We start from the raw sequence: 21,934 nt of genomic DNA, 5'->3' as shown, positions 1-21,934 counted from the left end.
ATATGTTAAATGTTGATATATTTTATTTGTGTTTTGTTTGAATTTTGAAAAAAATTGGTTATTTATGATAAAAACTAAAAACATAAAACCAGTACAAATATAATACAATGGTACAATATTTAGTTCAGTTTTGTATAAATTTAAATATATATTGACAAAAAAATCAATTTTGCGTAAAAAACTAATAGATTTAAATATGTATTTTGATTTTGCATAAAAACTAAAGAGAAATAAATTTAAATATAGATAGATATTTTAGTTTAAAATATATATAAAAATTGACTAAACCGATAGCCGATCCAAACTGACCCTTCATGTTTGGTACGGTTTTGCTTCAGAGTCAGTTGGTTTTAGTTTAGTCAATAAGTAAACCGACAATGTCGGGTCGGTTGAAGAAGATGACTCAAGCCAACCTAACCCGACCTGTGAACAACCCTATCAATGCCCACATCAGCTGTTGGCACTTGGCATGGCTATATCTTTGAATTCACTTTTGCTAGACAGTGTCATGGCACAGGGCTAAAACCAAATATCATAACGTTCGATGTAGTACAGTGGCCCCACCAAGACCTACCAAGACCTGATGTTTATTTCATCTGATTCAAGGTGGGGCCATGGTAATCGAGACTGGATCTGCTCCTTATACATAGCACCTCACATCGATCTCACAGGTACATCCTACCATGCATTGGGAATATCTTTCATATTTATGTATTATTATTTAGGGGTAATGTAACTAATACACGATGGGATGTGCCTGTAAGGTCATTCTTGTGTGAGAGAAGCAAATCCCAATTCATGATAATCCATCAAAAATTTTGATTTCTTTGTTACAGTGCAGCGCTAAGATACTGACGTAGCAAATGTGGTTTGCTTCTATTATGGCTTTCTCCATGTTCAAAAGTTTCTACAAAAGATTCAACCCTTTATGGGTGAACCAACTTTCCATTGTCCATACTTCTGTAGTTCTGTAGTAACGAAGTTTCCATTTTCATCTCCTAAAGCAATATCATAGAATAATCGTTTGTACTTGGACTGATATATTGGAAATTGGGAGAGTTGTTGGATTGTGCACATAAGACATAAACCTCATTCGTTTATTGTTACTTAATTCAGTTATGTGACATTTGGCATCATATAGTATATGAACTAAAAAGTGAAAACCCTTTCTTAGAGCAAAAAACACACACAAAAGAAAAAAAAAATGTTTTCACTTGGGCCCTATTTGTTTTTTCGAGAACCTATTTACCAATGTTTATTTTTTTGGTTTAATTTATCCAGATAAATATATCTTGTGGGGGCATTTCTTGTCTATTTAAATCTTTTTATTCAGCCTTTATTTGGGAAACTCAACTTAAGTATGAGAACCGGTATTTGGGAAAATCAATTTTGATGTTGGTTTCACGTGTTTCTGAAATAAAAATATTTGTAAATTGGTCGATAAGAATTATAATCCCATTGACTGATTTTCCTTCCTTCAAAATCCCGAAAATGAATGGACAATCATAACTGAGACGTACAACTGAATTGTTTAAAACAATCCAACCAAACGAAGAATAGTCAGGTAAGGTTGAAATGCTTATATGAATGATGGGGAAATAAAAGTACAAATGATTCCCGAAAAAATTACCACAGTACCAAACACCACCTTCTACTCTGGCGATTTCCCCATGATTATTTGCTTAGGCTGTATTTGGTAGAGGTGTAAATTCAAATTTACACGGATGGAAAATTTGATCACGGTTTAGTGATCGATGGAAAATTGAACCGGTGTGTTTTGGAATTCTTCTCTCATGTCGTTTGGTTGTTTCGATGTAAGAGTGAAACTCTATTCTGAAACTCCGAAACTCAGTGCGAGCATGGCAGCACAGAAGAGCCTAGAACGGATGTTCTCAGGCTTGGGGAAGGAGAAGGAGATAGAAGCAGGGGAACTTACTCGAAAGGTTCACGAATTGAAAGACACAAAGGAGTTCCTCAATGATGATAAAGCACATAACAATATGTTATTGGCCAAGGTCCAAGCTTGCGCTGCCAGAAATAAGATTGCAACTGTAGAAGAGGAGACGACGAAGGGAACGCTGTTGCGCTGCAAGAACATAACAAGCTTCTCTCAAAGAATCTCCTCAGATCCTTAGATGGGTATCGATTCTTGACGAAGAAGTTGAAAGAATCATAGGATACTCAAATGCAAGGAAGGATGGTAGAGATGGGCAGGCAGTTTCAAGAGGCCTCAAGAGGATTCAATATTTTCGACAACGAGTAGTAGAATGCAATGAGCGGCAGAGAGGGATTGAGGAGGAGCTGGTAGAGTTGGAAAATATTTTCTAACGATTAGAGATGAAGGTTTGTAGGTGAGGTAGTTCAGTCTGTTAAATAAATAAACCTAAAGGCTAGAGACGACCTCAGTGCAGGAAACCCAAACCCTTTGCCTTAGGCTCAGTTTGGAAGGAGATATGCTCTGAAACTCCATGGAGTCGACTTTGAGCCCGCTCTCTGTCGATGACAATGATTTCATCTCCATAAGCCCGCACTCTGAGTATGTTAACGGCTGGTGATAGGATGTTAATGGCCGATGAGCTCTTCTTTGGATGGAGACCATTGGATGGAGGAGGTTTCTCATGATTAGAGGAGAGTTGGTCTTCTTACCCTCTCTTCGATTCTTCGTATAACCATTCGACGGAGAAGGAAAAGTTTACATCAATTTTATCGATGTAAAATTTTCATTGATTTTCAATGTACACCTCTACCAAACACGTGTAAAATCGAACTCACACGTGTAAAATCGAACGGGAGTGTAAAATTTACTCTAGTTCGAGCTTGGCTCGTGAAAAGCTAAGCTCGGCTCGGTTTCAGCCGAACTCGAGCTAAACGAGCCAAGCTCGAGCCTACTAGAGCTCAGCTTGTGAGGCTCGCGAGCCGACTCAAATATATATATATATATAATAAAAATATTATAGTTGTTAATTAATATAATTCTTAATTTTTAAATATAAAATAAAAAAAAATTATATATAAATTTTATTTTTATAAAATATTTTTTCTAAATATTTTTATAAAATATAAAACGAGCCGAGCTCGAGCTCAAGCCTGGTACTATTCGACTCGACTTGGCTCAAATCCACCCTATTTAAAGCATCTCTTTATCTAGACTGACTAGCAAAATGCAAATGAAACAAAAGTGGGAATCATGTCCATTTTAACATTCAGATTACTGCTAATTATACCACACACATTTGGCATGTAAACCTGTTCATGGGTTGGGCTCGAGCCGGGCTTTCACTCTGTATTAACAGATTTTTTTAAGGCCCAAGCTCGAGCCCGAGCCCAGACTGACCATTGGGCCTACAACTTGGGCCTAAAGCCTGAGCCTGGGCCCAAGCCCGAAATTTAGCCCATACTGCTACTACTGCTGAAGCGGCTAAATAGAGAGAGAGAGAGAGAGAGAATAAAAAATGTATATATTAAATTATAAATATATATTTTAATAAATATTATATTATTTATATATTTTATATAATATATAAAATACATATTATATATTTTATAAAATATATAATGCTGAGTCAAGCCGGACTTTTTTGACAAATCTCGAACCCGACCCAAAACACAATCGGACTTACTGTGTTAGGACCGAGGTCAGGCCCGTGGGCCTAATTACATAACCAAGCCCGACCGGGGTGCAGGCCAGGCCATCGGGCTACCCGGCCCATGAACAGGCCTACTAGCATGCTCACTCAGACAATTTGACAGATTTGATTTGTACTATGCCCCTTCTATATTAACCAGCTCACACCTACAACACTTCCACATAATATATTGATCTTTGTATCAATGTGATTCTTCTGCTCCTTTTGATAAAGTGGCATGATGACTTAGCTGATTTTTTTTTTCCTTGGGCTATGTTTGGTTCGATGGAAAATAAGATCACAACAGAAAAGGTTAGTGAGGGGAAGTTTATAAGGAATTTTATGAAATTTGTAATTTACTTTATCTCAATTTTCTGTTTCTTTCTTATTTTCTATCAAACCATATACTGCCTTTGGGGTTCACTGCTCAAACCAGCTTGCCTTCCCACTCAAATGTTAATGCTGATTATTCTTCTAGCAATGTCGTTTTGTGAGAAATATCATCAGTACCATGGACATTCCAAGCGTAGGTTATGGTGAATGATGTATGCTACGTTCAACAGTCATCATCGTTATCACTATTATTATTATTATCTAAATCTTGTTACAATTATGAGGGGTTGGCTATATAAATCCTGTTATCGTTCCCTTTTATTTGCTGTCGTATCCATTTTTGAATTATGAACACTCAAATCATTTTGTAATACTTCCACTCCTATCCTTTTTAAGCTGCATTTGATTGCAGTTAAAAATTCAGTGTAGATAGAAACATTTTAATTGCAAAAAAAGAAACAAGTCCTTAAAATATGGAAGGCCAAATGCAGCATTTCCTAACCCTTTTAGTCCTTTCAATTTGTAATATTTCACTTCTTATTAGATCTGTTCATGGGCCGCGTAACCTGGCGGGCCAGCCTGATCTAGTCCATTCTAAATCAGGCTTGGACATGAATTTAGGCCTATGGGCTTGGGCTCGGTTCCAAAATATTGACTTAATTTAAAAAGCCCGGCCTGAGCCCGAGCCCGGCTTGATAATATATTATATAATAGAAAATGTATTTTATATAATATGTTTTTTTCTTTGTTCATCTTCTCGTTTTTCAAGTCATTATGAGATCTTTAATTAGTTTTAGGATTTGAGATCTTTTAATATAAATAAATTAGTTTTTTTATTGAATAAAAAAGAAAAAAATATTTTCTTTTCAATTTTTTGGCTGAGGTTTAGACTTTATATAAGGGCTGAACTCGGGACTCATGACCTAGGCCAGATGGTCGATGGTCGGGCCGGATTGGGTCTTGGGCCTGATCATATTTTGTAAATATAAAGACAAAACCTCACCCGCACTTAGCCTGGCCCGGCCCGTGAATTATGCAGTCTATGCATGTGATCAAATTCCTTTTATGTGGGCAGTGCTAGCCTTTCAAAAGCTGGCAAAAATTTAGTATATTTCAAAAATAGATTTTGAAAAAAAAAAGAGAAAAGGGTTCTCCAATTTGAACACTAGCAATCATGGTTTTAAAGAATGACCCAAAAACATAACCATTATGGCCATCGGTTTCTGGGTTGATGGTTCGATTGTCCAGTTCGAATGGATGATCTGCTCTAACAAAAAATAAAATAAAAATGGCCAAAAGCCATTGAACGTATCGACGGTTTGACTGCCTAGGTCAACAGGTCATTGACTGATTCAACGGTTTTGGCTGGGGACCAGGTTTGGGGTAAAACGGAACTGATTGCCTAACAGTTCTCGGGCCAAATAGTCCGATCATCTAGGTCAACGACGGTTTGAAAACCATACTAGCAATAGCTTAAGCCTAGGCACGGTGCGATCTTGACTCAAGTGAGTTGATGGATTCTGTTGATAACTTGGATTTGTCGTGTAATTTGGACCGGTCCGGTTGGGTTGGAGGTCAACCCTGGTCCGAGTGTCCGACTCCAGGTCCAAGTCGTAGGGTTGGGCATGAGTTTGACCTTCAACCCGACCAAATCCTCCCCAATTAGATAGTTGATCCGATAAGTTATCAACACAACCCGACCATAAATCGGGCTACAAGAACCGGGTAGTGGACTGTCTGCGTCCCCCTCAAACTGCATCCTTATATTGTAATTTTTCCATTGCCGTCTGTCTGACTGTTTTGTGCCAAGCCGCCCCGCCCAAAATCAAGGGTTCCCGTGTTGGAGCCGTGACGTTGGACGCTACCAGCAAGCAAACTCCAGTAACTCTCTCTCTCTCTCTCTCTCTCTCTCTCTCTCTATTCCTGAGCCCGAGCCCGGCTTGATAATATCTTATATAATAGAAAATGTATTTTATATAATATGCTTTTTTCTTTGTTCATCTTCTCGTTTTTCAAGTCATAATGAGATCTTTAATTAGTTTTAGGATTTGAGATCTTTTAATATAAATAAATTAGTTTTTTTATTGAATAGAAAAGAAAAAAATATTTTCTTTTCAATTTTTTGGCTGAGGTTTAGACTTTATATAAGGGCTGAACTCGGGACTCATGACCTAGGCCAGATGGCTGATGGTCGGGCCGGATTGGGTCTTGGGCCTGATCATATTTTGTAAATATAAAGACAAAACCTCACCCGCACTTAGCCTGGCCCGACCCGTGAACTATGCAGTCTATGCATGTGATCAAATTCCTTTTATGTGGGCAGTAGACCTGTTCATGGGCCAGGTCGGGCCGGGCTTTGACTCTTTATTAACAGAAAACTGTTAGGCCCGAGCCCGAGCCCGGCCCGACCAACGGGCCTACAACTTGGGCCCGAGCTTGGCCCTGATGAAAAGCCCGAAGCCCGACCTAATAAAAGAAATTCAAAATTTTCTGACATTTTCTATTTTAATTTAAATGTTTTTTTCCCCTATTTAAATGAACAATGGGTCTACAAGTGAATCAATGACCTCAAATTAAAACATTTATTCAAATAGACATCACATAGGGTTTTTACTTAGGTTTAACTATAGGTCGGGCTGGGTTTACTTAAGTTTAACTATAAGTCGGGCCGGGCCGGGCTCGGGCCGGGCTATTTTGGCAAAGCCCGAGCCCGGCTCGAATTTTATGTGGGCCGGGCTTTTTGGCCCGAGGTTAAGCCCGCGGGCCAAAAATTCTGTTCAAGCCCGTCCGGGGGTCGGGCTGGGCCGGGCCGGCCCGTCGGGCCACCCGACCCATGAACAGGTCTAGTGGGCAGTGCTAGCCTTTCAAAAGCTGGCAAAAATTTAGTATATTTCAAAAATAGATTTTGAAAAAAAAAGAGAAAAGGGTTCTCCAATTTGAACACTAGCAATCATGGTTTTAAAGAATGACCCAAAAACAGAACCATTATGGCCATCGGTTTCTGGGTTGATGGTTCGATTGTCCAGTTCGAATGGATGATCTGCTCTAACAAAAAAATAAAAATAAAAATGGCCAAAAGCCATTGAACATATCGACGGTTTGACTGCCTAGGTCAATAGGTCATTGACTGATTCAACGGTTTTGGCTGGGGACCAGGTTTGGGGTAAAACGGAACTGATTGCCTAACAGTTCTCGGGCCAAATAGTCCGATCATCTAGGTCAACGACGGTTTGAAAACCATACTAGCAATAGCTTAAGCCTAGGCACGGTGCGATCTTGACTCAAGTGAGTTGATGGATTCTGTTGATAACTTGGATTTGTCGTGTAATTTGGACCGGTCCGGTTGGGTTGGAGGTCAACCCCGGTCCGAGTGCCCGACTCCAGGTCCAAGTCGTAGGGTTGGGCATGAGTTTGACCTTCAACCCGACCAAATCCTCCCCAATTAGATAGTTGATCCGATAAGTTATCAACACAACCCGACCATAAATCGGGCTACAAGAACCGGGTAGTGGACTGCCCGCGTCCCCCTCAAACTGCATCCTTATATTGTAATTTTTCCATTGCCGTCTGTCTGATTGTTTTGTGCCAAGCCGCCCCGCCCAAAATCAAGGGTTCTCGTGTTGGAGCCGTGACGCTGGACGCTACCAGCAAGCAAACTCCAGTAACTCTCTCTCTCTCTCTCTCTCTCTCTATTCATGGCTTTCGTTTCCAGGAAGTATTTTCTGAATTTCTTGATCCAACTTCAATAACTCATGTCTTTGCTTCATCACCTGTGGGGTTTTGATTGGTTGTCGCTTCTTTCAACGTTGATGAGGTCTTATTTTTCTGCCTGTCTGAAGATCAAGTGTTTCTTATTGCTCTGGCCTGTTCTATCAAAATTTTATTGAAATTGAAGGAACCCATGAACATTATTTTGAGCCTTTCAGAAAAGCTGGCCCCTTTTTTTGTTTTTCCCTACTTGTATTGTTATTTTGGGAGTATTCATCTCAATTTTTATTTGTTTTATATATACCCTGTTATTTCATATTCATTTTTCAACTTTGTTATCGGCTAAGAATTTACTGCTAATTTTGGGCTTTATTTTTGTTAATTGGAAACATGAGGTGGAAATCGATGGAAGCTCAGGGCATCCTTGGATAATATGGGAAGAAGGCAGTGATAATTGAAGAAATAATGAAAGAAGCAACAATAAATAATAATATTGAAAAATATGTCAAAAAAGAAAAAAACAATAACATTGAGTAAGAAAAAACGGGGGCTATTGCTTGGTGCAGTCGTAAAATCTGGAGCTGGAAGAAGGCAGGTTATAGCGGCCACTTCATGCAATAAATTGGCTACCCCCACCCCCCGCGGCGCCCTCTAAGACTCTGAATGGCCGGGTCCAATATTTGGAAATGGCCCTTGATTGAATAAGGAAAGCATACAAGGAAAAAAAAACACTGTGGAAAGCTTTAATGGTCCCATCTATTGAAGCAAATAAATACAAAGAGTATTTGCTTTGCATGTTGAAGTTTCTGATTCTGTTAACATCATATACGATAGTACTTGATATAAAAGCTAAATTCTCAACTATGTACAGAAAAAAATAACTAAAATCTAATATGAAGAGGTATACAAATTCTGGAATAGAAAGTACATTTTAACTTTGGGAATGACAAGTAAATTGCATTTCCATTGTATGTGTTTTCCGGTCAACTATTAGTCCTGTAGGTTCTCTTCTCACATGTTAAGGAACAATCATGTTTTTTTCCCTTTTTGTGGATATGTGTATATGTTACTGATCAATTCTTTTTGTTGACTATGTGAAAGGTAGTTAGTTGTCAAATTGACCTTTTGCTTTCTTTATCTAGTTTCTATCTAACGTTATATTCTTTTTCCATTGCAAATTGATTGTTATAGAGTTGTTAAAGAAGCAAAGAAAGAATGGTGGGTGCTAATGCTGAAGCAGGTGATGGGCTTCCTACAAAATTGGAAAAGTTGCAACTTGAGCACCAAGATGGCCCAAATAGTGTTGCAGTAAGTGTTTCATTCCACAAAATTTGTTTTCTATTTACCCCATAATTTGTTTATAATTGTCAACCATATAGATTGTATTAATCTACAGGGAAGACAAAGGGAAACACAGAGCCCTTAGGCTGTCAAAATAGAAAATTTAGTAGAATGAGAGGTTTAGTTCGGATGCTGAGGATCTCCCTTCTCAAATGGGACTACTAAATTTCCGTGGCCCAATTAAACATCTCTCATCCCACCAATGACTGTGTCAGGATCATAGTTGTCAAAGCATCAGGCAATTCTAGGTTTTAGTGGAGCTCCTTGTTGCAGTTGCCTAGGCAATACCGACTTTATAAAACAAAATGTTACATTATATTGTTGGTTCTGTAGTTTTGTATACCAACCAGCATGCATATTAATTGAAAAAATAGCAAGTGTCTTTATTAAGAACATTCAATTTCCTCTCAAAACATGGAAAATCTCATCTGCAGTATGAGGATGATACTTTGATTTTTTTGGATGCATCGGTTGACCAGGTGTTAAATTTGAGAGAAGTTTTGGCAAACTTTGAGTTATTAACAGGTTTGAAGGTTAACCTCTCAAAGAGTGTGTTGATTGGAGTTGGAGATATTGAAAGGGAAGTTCTATTGGATTGTGCTGATGCTTTTGAATGCAGAATTGGAGAGCTCCCTTTCACTTATTTAGGAATACTGGTAGGGGGTGCTTCAAACTCAGGTGCATTGTGGAGACCAATTTTAGAAAGGGTTGAAAGAAGGCTGGATGGGTGGAAAGCAAAATACCTCTCTTTGGAGGGGGGGGGGATAACTTTAATTAAAAGTTTCCTGTCAAGCTTACAAACCTAGTATATGTCTTGGCTGAAGATCCCAACTCAAGTGCCTGAAAAGGTTCAGAGGGGTTTCTTATGGGAGGTTGTGGCCTTGTGGGTGGGGAGGGAGGGGGAAAGAAATTTCATTTGGTGAACTGGGACAAGGTTTGGGTTGGGGAGAGAGGAAAACTCATTGTGGAGGGTGGTGGTAGGGAAGTATGGGGTGGTAAGGTTTGGTTGGGAACTTAGAGAGGTGAGATTTTCATACGGTGTGTGTGTGTGGAAAGGGATTATGAGATTTAACAGGGAGTTTAGAAGCCTAACAGTAGGGGATGTTCAAGAGTCAGATTCTGGGAGGATGATTGGTGTGGTATAGGCGAGCTGAATGAAATATGCCCAAGATGTATATGCTAAGCTGAAGTTCCTATTACCTATTGCTATGACAGAAGGGGAGATCAACTGATATGGAGCCCAGAATTTAGGAGGCCTTTGCTGGACTGAGAAGTGGAAGAGCATATTTCTTTGTTGGGGAAGCTACAGGGTGTGAAAATCTTATCTCATCTGTGGGATGAACTATGGTGGAAAGAGTGCTCAAATGGAAAATTCTCTGTTAAATCATGTTATCTAGCTCTCAGCAGGAACAGTTCAGATTCAAACCAATTAGAAGGTGTGTGGGGAAATCTGGTGCCCCCAAGGGTTGAAGCTTTTGTGTGGCTTGTGGCATTGGACAGCATCTTGACTGTGGATCACTTGAAATCAAGATGGTTCAGTATGGCTAACAGGTGCTGTTTTTTTGGTTTTTTGATAGGAAGCTAACAGGTGCTGTTTATGCAAAGAGCGGGAGGAGAATGTCAGTCATTTGTTTTTTTTTTGCAAGATTGCTGCTTTCATGCGGAGAATGTTCACTGCTATGTTTGGTGTCTCTGATTTTCATCCAAATTCAGCAGTAGAAATTTTCTCTTCATGTCCAAAGTTGAGAGGTAGCAAGACTTTTTTCATGTCTAGCTTGCAAATTAGGCCTCTCTCTCCATGTTTTCTTTTTTCAGCCATACACTCATTTCCACTAGGATTTGGTCTATAATTTGTCTCCCTTCCACAAAAGCTCCTTGAATTTGAGAGATCACTGAGGGCAAAACCATTTTCAACCTTCCTGCCAAGACTTTAGCAATAATCTTGAAAAGGCTTCCTATGAGACTAATGGGTCTGTAGTCTTTTGGAATTTTAACCTCTTTCTTTTTTGGCACTAGGGCCAGGAAGGTAGCATTTCTTCCTGGTGAGATTCTCCCTATCCAGTGAAATTCAAGAAAACACCTTCATCAAATCATCTTGTATTGTTTTGTTGGGATGCCTAATTGGTGAGTTCTGCTCCACTTATTTGGGACTGCCAATTGAAGCAAGGGCAGCAGGAAAAAATCAGGTGGAAAGTACTTCAGTCAAAGGTGTTTGGGAGAATTCTATGGATAGAATTCTCACTCAAGATAAGTTGAAGAAAAGAGGTTATCGCATGACAAACAGATATGTGTTCTGTCTTTCAGCAGAAGAAAATATCTTACACTTTTTGGCAAGCTGCAGTTTTTCAAAAAGTATCTGGGGATATTTCTTTAGTCTATTCAAGATGGGAGGGTGGTCACCTAGTGTGCCTAAGGAGATTTTTGATCTTTGGCCGTTGTTCAATAGCGACATTAAAGCAAGGATCGTATGAAGTTGTATTCCATTTGTAGTATGTTGGAAGTTTGGAAAGGAAGAAATAGAAGAACTTTTGAAGGAAAAATGAAGTGCAAGGAGAAGTTATATGCAATCATTGGGGCAAAGCTTATGGATTGGGTGCTGATTCTTCCTGAATTTGAAGGCTTGAAAAGTTAAAATTTTGGTTTGATTCTTTTTGAGTACTATGAGTTTTACTTGATGTAATATGTTCTAAACAGATTATGTGATGTTTTGTACGTACTTCTTTTTGTATTTTTTTGTGATGGTTTGGCGATAACTTGTCACCGGATTTTCTTGTAATCTGTTTCATATTTAATGAATTGTTTCTCTTTATTTCTCTTAAAAAAATCTAATCAGTACATTAGTCTCAACCCCTGCAGCAAAGCTAGAATCTTGTCCTGATAGCAGTTCCAGAGACTTGCCTTCTGGTGGAAGATCTGAAAATTTCAATCTAGCCCCTCATAATGTCTCAGCTTTAGTTATTTATATTTCTTTGTAATCTATAACCTGGATATTTTTCACTTATTTATGCTTTATTTTATTTCCCCTATGCTTTTTTTCCTGAACTTTGCTATGAATCTAGCTTATATATCTTTGCAATGAACTTAAGGATGCTTTTATAATATTTAATCAATATTTATTCACATCAGTCAATTGAGCTATTGAGATTACATGTGATTCTCCTATGATGTATTGTACTACAGGGTTTGGCTGATACAAAGGAAAAATCAAGTATAGTAGTTTCTAATGAAGAAACTGGAATTTCAAATTCTGTGGGTGGCAATGGAAATGTTACCTCAGTTTCACCATCAAAGCATAAGGATGAAAATGGCAAAAATGAGGATAGTGCAGCACCAGATAACGTATCAGGTTGCCATTCTGGACTATTATCTAAATTCTGAAAATTGTAATCTTATTTTAAATTGTATAGAAAGTTGAATTGAAGTGAATCATGAATCATATGTTAAATCATAAGATTATATCTGTTTTTTATAACTTGTCCAAAAAATTACATAAATATGCTAAAAATCTGAATATACTTAGAAAAATAATTTTACCCTATTTTTAATCCATATCTACCATACGTGTACCTAAAACTATAGAATTTACCACTTCTGCACTAGTCACAAACATAAGATGGTATAATCAATTGTATCACCTGTATAGACATTATATCAGATTTGCCACCTTTTCCTATGGTTGACCTCAGTTTCTAAAGATCATTGCAATTCTTCTTTCCCCATAGCATATGGGGCTTATTTCCACATAATCTTATACTGAAGTACTAAAACTGCAAATGTTCCAACCCTTAAGGAAATCATACATGTCTTCAGGAAAAGCGTAAGTTTATCCAAAAGGGTGTAAAAGAAATCCCCTGAATTGGAATGTAATGCGTTGGCTATTTTTGGTTCATGTGAGCAGAATTGGATTTGAACCATGATCCTGCCTTGATTCTGTGTAATGAAATGACGACAACATCCATGCAATTTTGTTTTGACAACAAAAACTTGGCTATTTGTTAAGATCTGAGATATTGAAAAATTCGACTGAAGTACAGATCATATAATTGGCAGTTTAGGTTTTACTTCCAAGTTCCAAATGCAAAGCCAGCCTAGTTCAATTGCAACCTTACATTGGATGGGAAAATTTACGCATATTCCCCACTTTCTAGCAGAGGATGCAAGTGTGAAGGGATATGAATTATTATCTCCATTTCCTATGGATGGCTTTGATCTTAGGAAGCATAGGATCTTCCAAAACTCCTTAATGAAAACTGGTCATTGAGAAGAAATGCCCTATAAGGAAAAGGATTAAGATAACCACCTCCAATGGAAAGGGTTTCAAAGGAAGAAGCAGGAGAGTGTAAAGATACAATAGATCAGTCTTGATCTATTATTTGAGTGTGGCCCCATGTTCTTTTAAGCCCTTTTTTATTGCTATTTTGCTATTCCATTATTTGTTCTCTTCTGTCTTATAGGCTGCAGGGTATAACAGTCATTGTACCTTATTTTTTATTGTTTGTATAAATAGTAATGAGTGGGGCAGCCGAACCATTACAATCTGCTTCCCTTTTCTCTCATTTCTCTCTGTTTTCTTTCATTCTTCTTCTCCACCTCTTCTCTTCTCTTTTCTTTTATTTTTCTTGCTGTTTTCTTGTCTAAACCTGGTTTGCTAGCAACTATTTCAGCAAGTTGGTATCAGAGCAAGGTTTAGGGTTGAGCTGTGTTCTCATGTAGGCTTGATCCAGCTGGCTACATCTACATGAGACATTCTTGGGACTGGAGTTTCCAGTTTTTTATGGCCTGATTCTTGGATGTTATTGGAGATTGTAACTGCTGCCCAAAGTTCAGCTTTGGAGATTGCCCAGTGGCCAGTGTTGAAGGCATTTTTTTTCAATCCAAATAATATTTAAATAAATTAGAACTCAAATAAGTGGTTTGGCTAGTCTGCTAGCCAAAGCATTAAAACTATAAAAAAGTATCCTGTATGGGAGTTCCCTCTTTTTAAGTGGAGAGTTCCCTCTCTTTAAGTGGGAGGGACAGGTGTCCTTCACCTAGGAGGAGGAGGTAGTTACATAACTACCCCACTCCCTATTTAATCTCCTTAAGGGGAAGCTAGAAGCACAGACGGAGAGACTCTTCGGAGAAAATTGTCACAAGAGATTCTTAAGAAAAAGCAAAGATAAGGAGAGTAAAAAAGAGAGGTGCTCAAGGGAAGGCAGGGAAGGAAAAGAAGTCTCACTAATACAGGTAGGAAAAGGAAAGCCCTCTCCGTGAATACTTCCTATATATGTCTTCTGCTATGTATCCTTCTTTCTCTCTCTTTTATTTTCAGTTTTGAGAAAGGAAATAGAGGGAAATAAACCATCTACAACCGGGTGCCTCTACTTGGTTGACTATGGTCCCTCTTCCAAGACAAATTTTGGGATTAAACCATCTATAGTCTAATTCTCAAAGACTGATTATGGTTCCTTTCAAATGAAAATGAAGAACAGGGGAATAAAATCGTCTATAATCAAATATGCAATTTGATTGACTACGGTTCCTTTCTTGTATGCAAAATCCAAAAGATTAAGGCTGTCTACAATCATAATTTCATTTGATTGACTACAGCTTATTGTGAAGGAAGGAGTGAGAAGGAAATCTTCTTTGTATCAAAAAGAAAAGAGAGATTTATTATTTAGAGTTTTGTTTTCTTCTCATTCTTGTACACTTGATGTAAAAGAAATGTAAGTGAAAAGTTCTTTTAAAGTACTTTATTGTTCTTCTCTTTTGTTCTGTGCATTCATTTCTCCAAGTCAGAATCAAAAGGTGTTCTCTACTTTCATGTGGAGATGTAATTAAGGGGAACAATCTGTATGATTCCCTGAATGGGCCTTACCCAAAATAATAAAAGCTCAATCACTTGATTGAGTGAATTATGTTGCATGAGAATTTATTAAACTTTTCACATCAACAGCCAGGAAGAATCAGAATCAGACCAGATTGAAGTTTGGTGATTAAACCTTGGATTTGAGGTGGTGCTGAGGGTTGTTTGAGCAGATTTTTTCTTTTCTTAGAGATCAACAACAAGCAGAAATAGTTTGGAAGCCTCTGGAGGAAGCGGTTCACTTTTCTCTGCCTTCTCCAGGGCTGTTCTTAAGGTTTTCTCATGGAATGTGTACTGCTCCTGGGAGGATTGTTCCACTGAGGAAGAAGAGAATTGGACCTTTTTTGAGGTTTGACTGTTGCATACGCATGGAAGCTATTGGGAATGAATCTAAATCTCATGGAAAAGGCCTTGTAGGGGCTGTTGTTGTGGCAGATGGTAACCCTTTTCAGATGGCCATGATAGCCTTGTAGGGGCTGTTGAGTGGGCTGCCAGCCATGATGGCCATTGGAGGAAGTGCAAAATTAGTGTATTTGACTGGTAACACTAAGAAACCGGGCAAAGAAGTTCCCTCTCATGCCAAATGGGTTCAAGAAAATTACTTAGTGATGTCTTGGTTGTATAGTTCCATGCAACTCATAATAGCAAGAATTACTTTTGGCTGAAGACAACTAAGGATATTTGGGATAATATGAAAGAAACTTATTCTCAGCCACTTGCTCTTGCTAGGGCCTATGAGTTGAAGAGTGCAACGAACAATTGTAAACATGGGGAGAAATCAGTTTTGATCTATTTATCTACCTTGAAGTCTTTATGATATGAGATTGACCATCTGGAGACAATTGAGTGGGAAAGCCAAAAGGATGCGGCAACTTATAGGATGTTGATCAAAAGAAACAAAATTTTTGAGTTCCTTGCTGGGCTAAACTCTGATTATGACATTGTGGGACAAAAATTCCATACTGATAGACACTGCATATGTTAACACAGGGAACCAGTGGGCAGACTTATTTACAAAAGGGTTGAATCGGGGAAGAGTGGACTACATATGTAACAAGCTGGGATTATATGATATATACTCACCAGCTTGAGGGGGAGTGTTAGTGTAGGGGTATTTCTGTCTTTATACTTATGTTGAGGTTGCTGATCTATAATGTTATATTAGAACTAGTCCCTCACTTAAATAAGGGCACATGTGTCTTTTTCATTATATTAGTAATATAAAACATGTCTGGCCGAATGAGAGAAGCCATCTTTCCCAAATTCAAACCTGACTTTTCTTCTCTCCTTTTCTCCTCCTTTCTCTCTCTCTTTCTTTCTTCTTTCTTCTTCTCTCTTCTTGGCTGTTATCAGACTAACAGAATTCAAAGGCAGACCGAATTATAATATGGTATCAGAGCTCAACTAAGCAACTCGGATCTGCCCAGATTTTTGTTTTCTGCGCACTCAATCTAGGGTTTTCTCTTGATTTCTCTGCCATCGATTGGAGATAAGGGAAAGGGCTGAAAAGGAGTGGTCGCCCTCTTCCCTTGGAGGTTTCTATGCCTCCAGTTGTACTATTCATGGTCGGTTGCTGTGGTCTCTAAGAAGCTCTCCCCTAATCGATGAAGAGAAGAGGGCTAATTCGTGTGGTGCAGTGGGTGTCTTGTGTGGACTGATTTTCTTCTTGTGTGGTTTGTTTTTCGGTTGATGAGGTAAGAGATTTCTATGCATATGTTTTGTTATGAATCAAATAGGAAGTATGTTTTAGATCGTATGGTGGGATTTCAGACTGTAGTGTGCTAGGGTTTATGCGGCTTCTTGTGTGATTCGAAGGGGGAGTGGTTCTCATATAGTGGTGAGATTTCAGGTAGTCGTAGGGTAGGGTTTGTGGTGTAAAGAGTGCAACCTTCAGCAATAACAAGCGCTGAAATCAGTGTGATCAAGTAGTGTGCAGTGTGCCGAATTCAATAATAACAGAATTCAGTAATGGGAGATAATAGTGATAGCAAATCTAATGTGATGATACCTACTGACTACCTGAATGTTCAAATGACCTCCATTAAACTAAATGGAGAGAATTATGTACCTAGGGCTAAATCTGTAGAAGTTTTTCTGAAGGCAAAGAAGAAGGTGAAACACATAAGGGAGGATAAACCCTCCACTGACTCTCATGAGTATGAAGACTGGGAACAAGAGGATGCACAGATTATCACGTGGTTATGGAACAGTATGGAACCCAAGATTAGTGTAAATTTCATGTTTCTTGACATTGCCAAAGATGTGTGGGACCATGCTAAGAAGTTGTATTCTGGTCAAGACAATACAACCAGAGTATATCAGCTGTATCAGGAATACTTTAATCTGCAACAGGGCAATCAGAGTCTTGAGGAGTACTATGCTAGTATGAGAAACATTCGTAATGAGTTGAATGTTTATCATCCCCTCACTTCTAATGTCAAAATTCAGCAACAACAAAGAGAACAACTTGATGTGACTCTATTTTTGGTGGGGCTGAAATCTGAGTATCAATCAGTGCGGGCTCAGATACTAGGAGGGTCAACTCTCCCTTCGTTAGAAGAGGTGTTTGCTCAACTTCGGAGGACTTCCATTGGATCTACTAAGAACTCTAATGTCTCAGATAGATCAGCCTTTGCAGTGTCAAGGGGCTGTGGTGTTAGAGGTGGAGATCGAGGAGCTCAGTCTGGCCGTGGTGGTAGCAATGGTTCGGTATATGGCCGGAGTGGTGGTGGTGGACCTACATATTACCGTGGTGGTGGTGGACCTACATATTACCGTGGTGGTGGTCGTACTGGAGGTAGAGATTTAGGGGGAGCCCGTGGCAAAGGACGTGGCACGGGTCCGGGGAGATATACTCATTGTGGTATGGATGGACATACCATTAATTATTGCCATGACTTGCATGGTCCACCCTCAAATTGGGCCAATCATGCCCTGACTAATGACACCAGTTTCAGACAGGAGAATCGTTTAGCTGATCAGATGCCTTCTACATCCACAGATGTTCTCGGGAAGGAGATGGTGAGTGTTCCCTGTGATGAGTATGAGAGGTTTGTCCAATCCACATCTTAGTAAAACACGACTACTTTCGCACACTCAAGTATGGCTTGTTTGGCATCCACACCTAATCCCTAGATTATTGACTCTGGAGCCTCCAATCACATGACTGGAACTCCAGGTGTGTTTTCTTCCCTCTCTCATTGCTTAACATCACAATCTGTTACCCTTGCTAATGGTTCTACATCCTCGATTTGTGGTGTTGGCAATGTTCACTTGACCCCCTTATCTTTATCCTCAGTTTTGTATGTCCCTAAATTTCCGTTTAACCCTATGTCTGTTAGTAAGTTGACCAAGTCACTCAATTGCTCTATTACTTTTTACCCTTTTATGTGTGTTTTTCAGAATCTCAAGACGGGGATGAAGATTGGTGGAGGGCATGAAGCCGGTGGATTGTATTATCTTGACGGTGGTGGAAGAACATCAATAGCTCTCCGGTCATCTCTCTCTCCTCTCCAGTGGCACTATCGATTTGGTCATCCTTCGCTGAAAGTTTTGTAATCTTTGGTTCCTTCATTGAGTCAACTTTTTGTTTTAGATTGTGACTCATGTCAGTTGGGGAAACATCATCGTGTTCCCTTTAGTTCTAGGGTTGATATCCTTTTTCTTTGGTTCATTCAGATGTTTGGGGTCCTTATAAAGTGATGTCATACAATGGATATAGATATTTTGTCATTTTTGTTGATGATTTTTCAAGGATGACATGTCTCTATTTAATGAAAGAAAGAAGTGAATTGTTTACCATCTTCCAAAAATTTTATGCTGAGAAATCAATTTGGTGTTCACATTAAAATTTTTCGTTTTGATAATGGCCGTGATTATTTATCTTCATCATTTCAAGAATACTTGAACCAACATGGCATTATACAACATACCTCATGTACCTACACCCCACAACAAAATGGGGTGGTTGAGAGAAAGAATCGTCATCTTTTGGAAACAACACGATCCCTCATGCATCACATGAATGTTCCCAAACCCTTTTGGATTGATGCGGTGCTTCTTGCTTCTTGATTAATCGGATGCCCATGTCTATCCTTGATGGTCATTCCTCATTCACTACCTTGTCTCCGCTTCCTCTTTCTCCTCGGGTTTTTGGGTGTGTCTGCTTCGTTCATAATCTGGGCCTCGGGAAGGACTAGTTAGATGCACAATCCATTAAGTGCATCTTTTTTGGTTATTCCCGGACCCAGAAAGGGTATACTGATGTTGATTGGCCGGTTCTATGTCTGATAGGAGGTCTACCACAGGCTATTGCACTTTTCTTGGGGGTAATCTGGTGACATGGAAAAGTAAGAAGCAGATAGTTGTGGCGAGAAGTAGTGCAGTGGCAAAATATAGAGCTATGGCACATACTGCTTGTGAATTAGTGTGGCTAAGGAACCTTCTATAGGAGATATGATACAATATTAACACTCCAATGAAGCTCTATTGTGACAATCAGGATGGAGTTCATATTTCTTCTAATCCGGTGTTTCATGAAAAAACCAAGCACATAGAGGTTGACTGTCACTTTGTGAGAGAAGGTGCTGAATGGAGTGATAGACACTGCATATGTTAACACAGGGAACCAGTGGGCAGACTTATTTACAAAAGGGTTAAGTCGGGGAAGAGTGGACTACATATGTAACAAGTTGGGATTATATGATATATATTCACCATCTTGAGGGGGAGTGTTAGTGTAGGGGTATTTCTGTTTTTATACTTATGTTGAGGTTGCTGATCTGTAATATTATATTAGAACTAGTCCCTCACTTAAATAAGGGCACATGTGTCTTTTCCATTATATTAGTAATATAAAACATGTCTGGCCGAATGGGAGAAGCCATCTTTCCCAAATTTGAACCAGACTTTCTTCTCTCCTTTTCTCCTCCTTTCTCTCTCTCTTTCTTACTTCTTTCTTCTTCTCTCTTCTTGGCTGTTATCAGACTAACAGAACTCAAAGGCAGGTCGAATTATAATACATACCAAGGACAATGTCACTTTGTCCCAAGCTTATTCTCTAGTATATAGTTAAGAGAGTAGGAAAAAAGTTTTGTTGCAAATTTCACAAGTAGAATCAGCCCTGATAGTTATAAAGCAGAAATAGGATGATGATAAGGAGAAAGAAGTGAAGAAGGAAGAAAAAGGGAGGTGTTCTGTTACTTGCAATAAGTCGAGACACACCTGAGGCACTTGTTGGAAGCTCCATCCCAACCTTGTGCCCATAAGGCCTAACAACAACAAGAAGGGAAATGTGAATTAAGCGACTACTACAAATGCTTCTTCTACCCTGGCCCTAGATTCACTTCGTTACAGGCATTAGCTATTGGAGAGTATTGCTAGTATTATTGGATCATCTCAGCCTACTGTTGGGGCACCTACTCGGCTACTCCTAATTCAACTTTTTGCACATTCAAGTACAAAGGCTACTGCCTATCATGCTGCAACTCTAGGTAACACCAATTATTTTTGGATAGTAGATTTGGGTGCATCTGAACATATGACTAGCTATCCTCTTTGTTCACTTCTTATTCTTTATCCTCTAGCAGAGACAAAGTGTCTATTGCTGATGGCTCTCTTGTCCCTATTTTTGGCAAGGGAGACATCAAGATGTTTGACGACATTATCCTTTCCTTAGTACTACATGTTCCCAAGCTTAGTACTAATTTACTTTTAAACAGTAGTGTTACAAAAATAAGAATTGTTTAGTAACATTATTTTTTGACTTTTGTGTTTTCCACAATCTAATGACAAGGAAGGTGATTGGGACTAGCCATGAATCGAATGGAAACTATTTTCTTGAGGATCCACTTAGACGTAATAAAGGAATTGAGAAGTCTTTGTTTCTTAGTTTGTGAGTCGGATTATGCTTTTGCATAATCGGTTGGGTCATTTATCTTTTGGGTCTTTGAAGAGTCTTTTCCTTCTTTGTTTGAGTCAATTCAAGTGTCCAATTTGAGGTGTGAAAGTTGTGAACTTGCAAAACATAATAGGTGAACTTATTCTTTGAGTAATAAAAGAAGCATTACTATGTGAGGATATAAGTACTTATTGTTTGTTGATGATTATTCCCATTTCACTTGGGTTTTTTTATGTGCTCTCAAGATGTGGTTACCACTTTAACACAAGCTTTTCATCAAATGGTTCTCACCCAATTTGAACTTCTTCTTTTATGTGCCTCGGCCTAGGCGTGCACCTTTTGAAAATTTCATGCTTTTTTTTTAACCTAGCGCCTTCTGAATTTTTTTTGAAAATTTTGCTCGCTTCACTCGCTCACCGAAGCTCAGAGAATCCCATATTTGCTAATGTTGTTCATTTATTCATTCTAATAAAAATATCTTCTTAAAAGGCAATTAAAGTTATAAAATCATTGTTTTTTATATGAGAATTAAGAAATTAAGACCCTAACATGGACTTGTTTGGGCTTGCCTCAAGGGGCATGATACAAAGGCGGCTCGTAGAATTAGGAATGCAATATGTTTTACATCACCTTAGCTACTTGAAGTAATGCAATTAAAGAAAAAAGAGATTGTGGGTTTTACATGTTATGTTTATGTATTTTAATTTTAGATAATAGGTTTTATAAAATATTTATTTTTAAAATTCAAGTTTATTTTTTATTAATATTATATTTAGTATTTTTTAATTTTTTATTTTTGCGCCTTGCTTTAAAAAGGCCCACACCTCGCCTTGCGCCTCAGGCGCAAATTGGTCCTTGAGCTTTTTTGTGCCTTGCGCTTTTAAAACACTAGTATAAGCTCAGTTAGATCACACTTCGTTCATTAAAAAGAATGGGTCTTCTTTGACTCTCCTTGCCATTTACGTAGATGTCATTGTAGTGACAAGCAATAATATTGATGAGATTGATTCCTTTAAGTAGCTTCTCAAGAAGGAATTTGAAGTCAAAGATTTGGGTGAATTAAGGTATTTTCTGGGAATTGAGGTGGCTCGGTCCAAGCATGGAATTTTTAATTCCTAGAGGAAGTATATCCTTGATCTCGTAGGGGAAATTGGGAAACTAGAAATCAAACATGCAAACACA

The 21,934-nt window shown here is 38.6% G+C and overlaps 1 protein-coding gene across 1 annotated transcript in view; it reads left to right on the top strand.

The window, feature by feature from the left end:
- The first annotated feature begins 7,474 nt into the window (after positions 1–7,474).
- The window catches only part of MAP2B (methionine aminopeptidase 2B), a 34,624-nt gene continuing 20,164 nt past the window's right edge, over positions 7,475–21,934 (top strand). The window contains exons 1-3 of the mRNA XM_010279565.3: positions 7,475–7,620; positions 8,859–8,975; positions 12,189–12,354. Coding sequence (XP_010277867.1) covers positions 8,883–8,975; positions 12,189–12,354 — 259 coding nt within the window. The 5' untranslated portion in view covers positions 7,475–7,620; positions 8,859–8,882. The remainder of the gene's footprint in view (positions 7,621–8,858; positions 8,976–12,188; positions 12,355–21,934) is intronic.

The sequence above is a fragment of the Nelumbo nucifera genome, chromosome 1, assembly GCF_055504915.1.
Source record: "Nelumbo nucifera cultivar China Antique chromosome 1, China Antique-T2T, whole genome shotgun sequence".
NCBI lineage: Eukaryota > Viridiplantae > Streptophyta > Magnoliopsida > Proteales > Nelumbonaceae > Nelumbo > Nelumbo nucifera.
The sequence above is the reverse complement of the archived record's forward strand: the minus strand, read 5'-3'. Positions and strand labels throughout refer to the sequence as shown.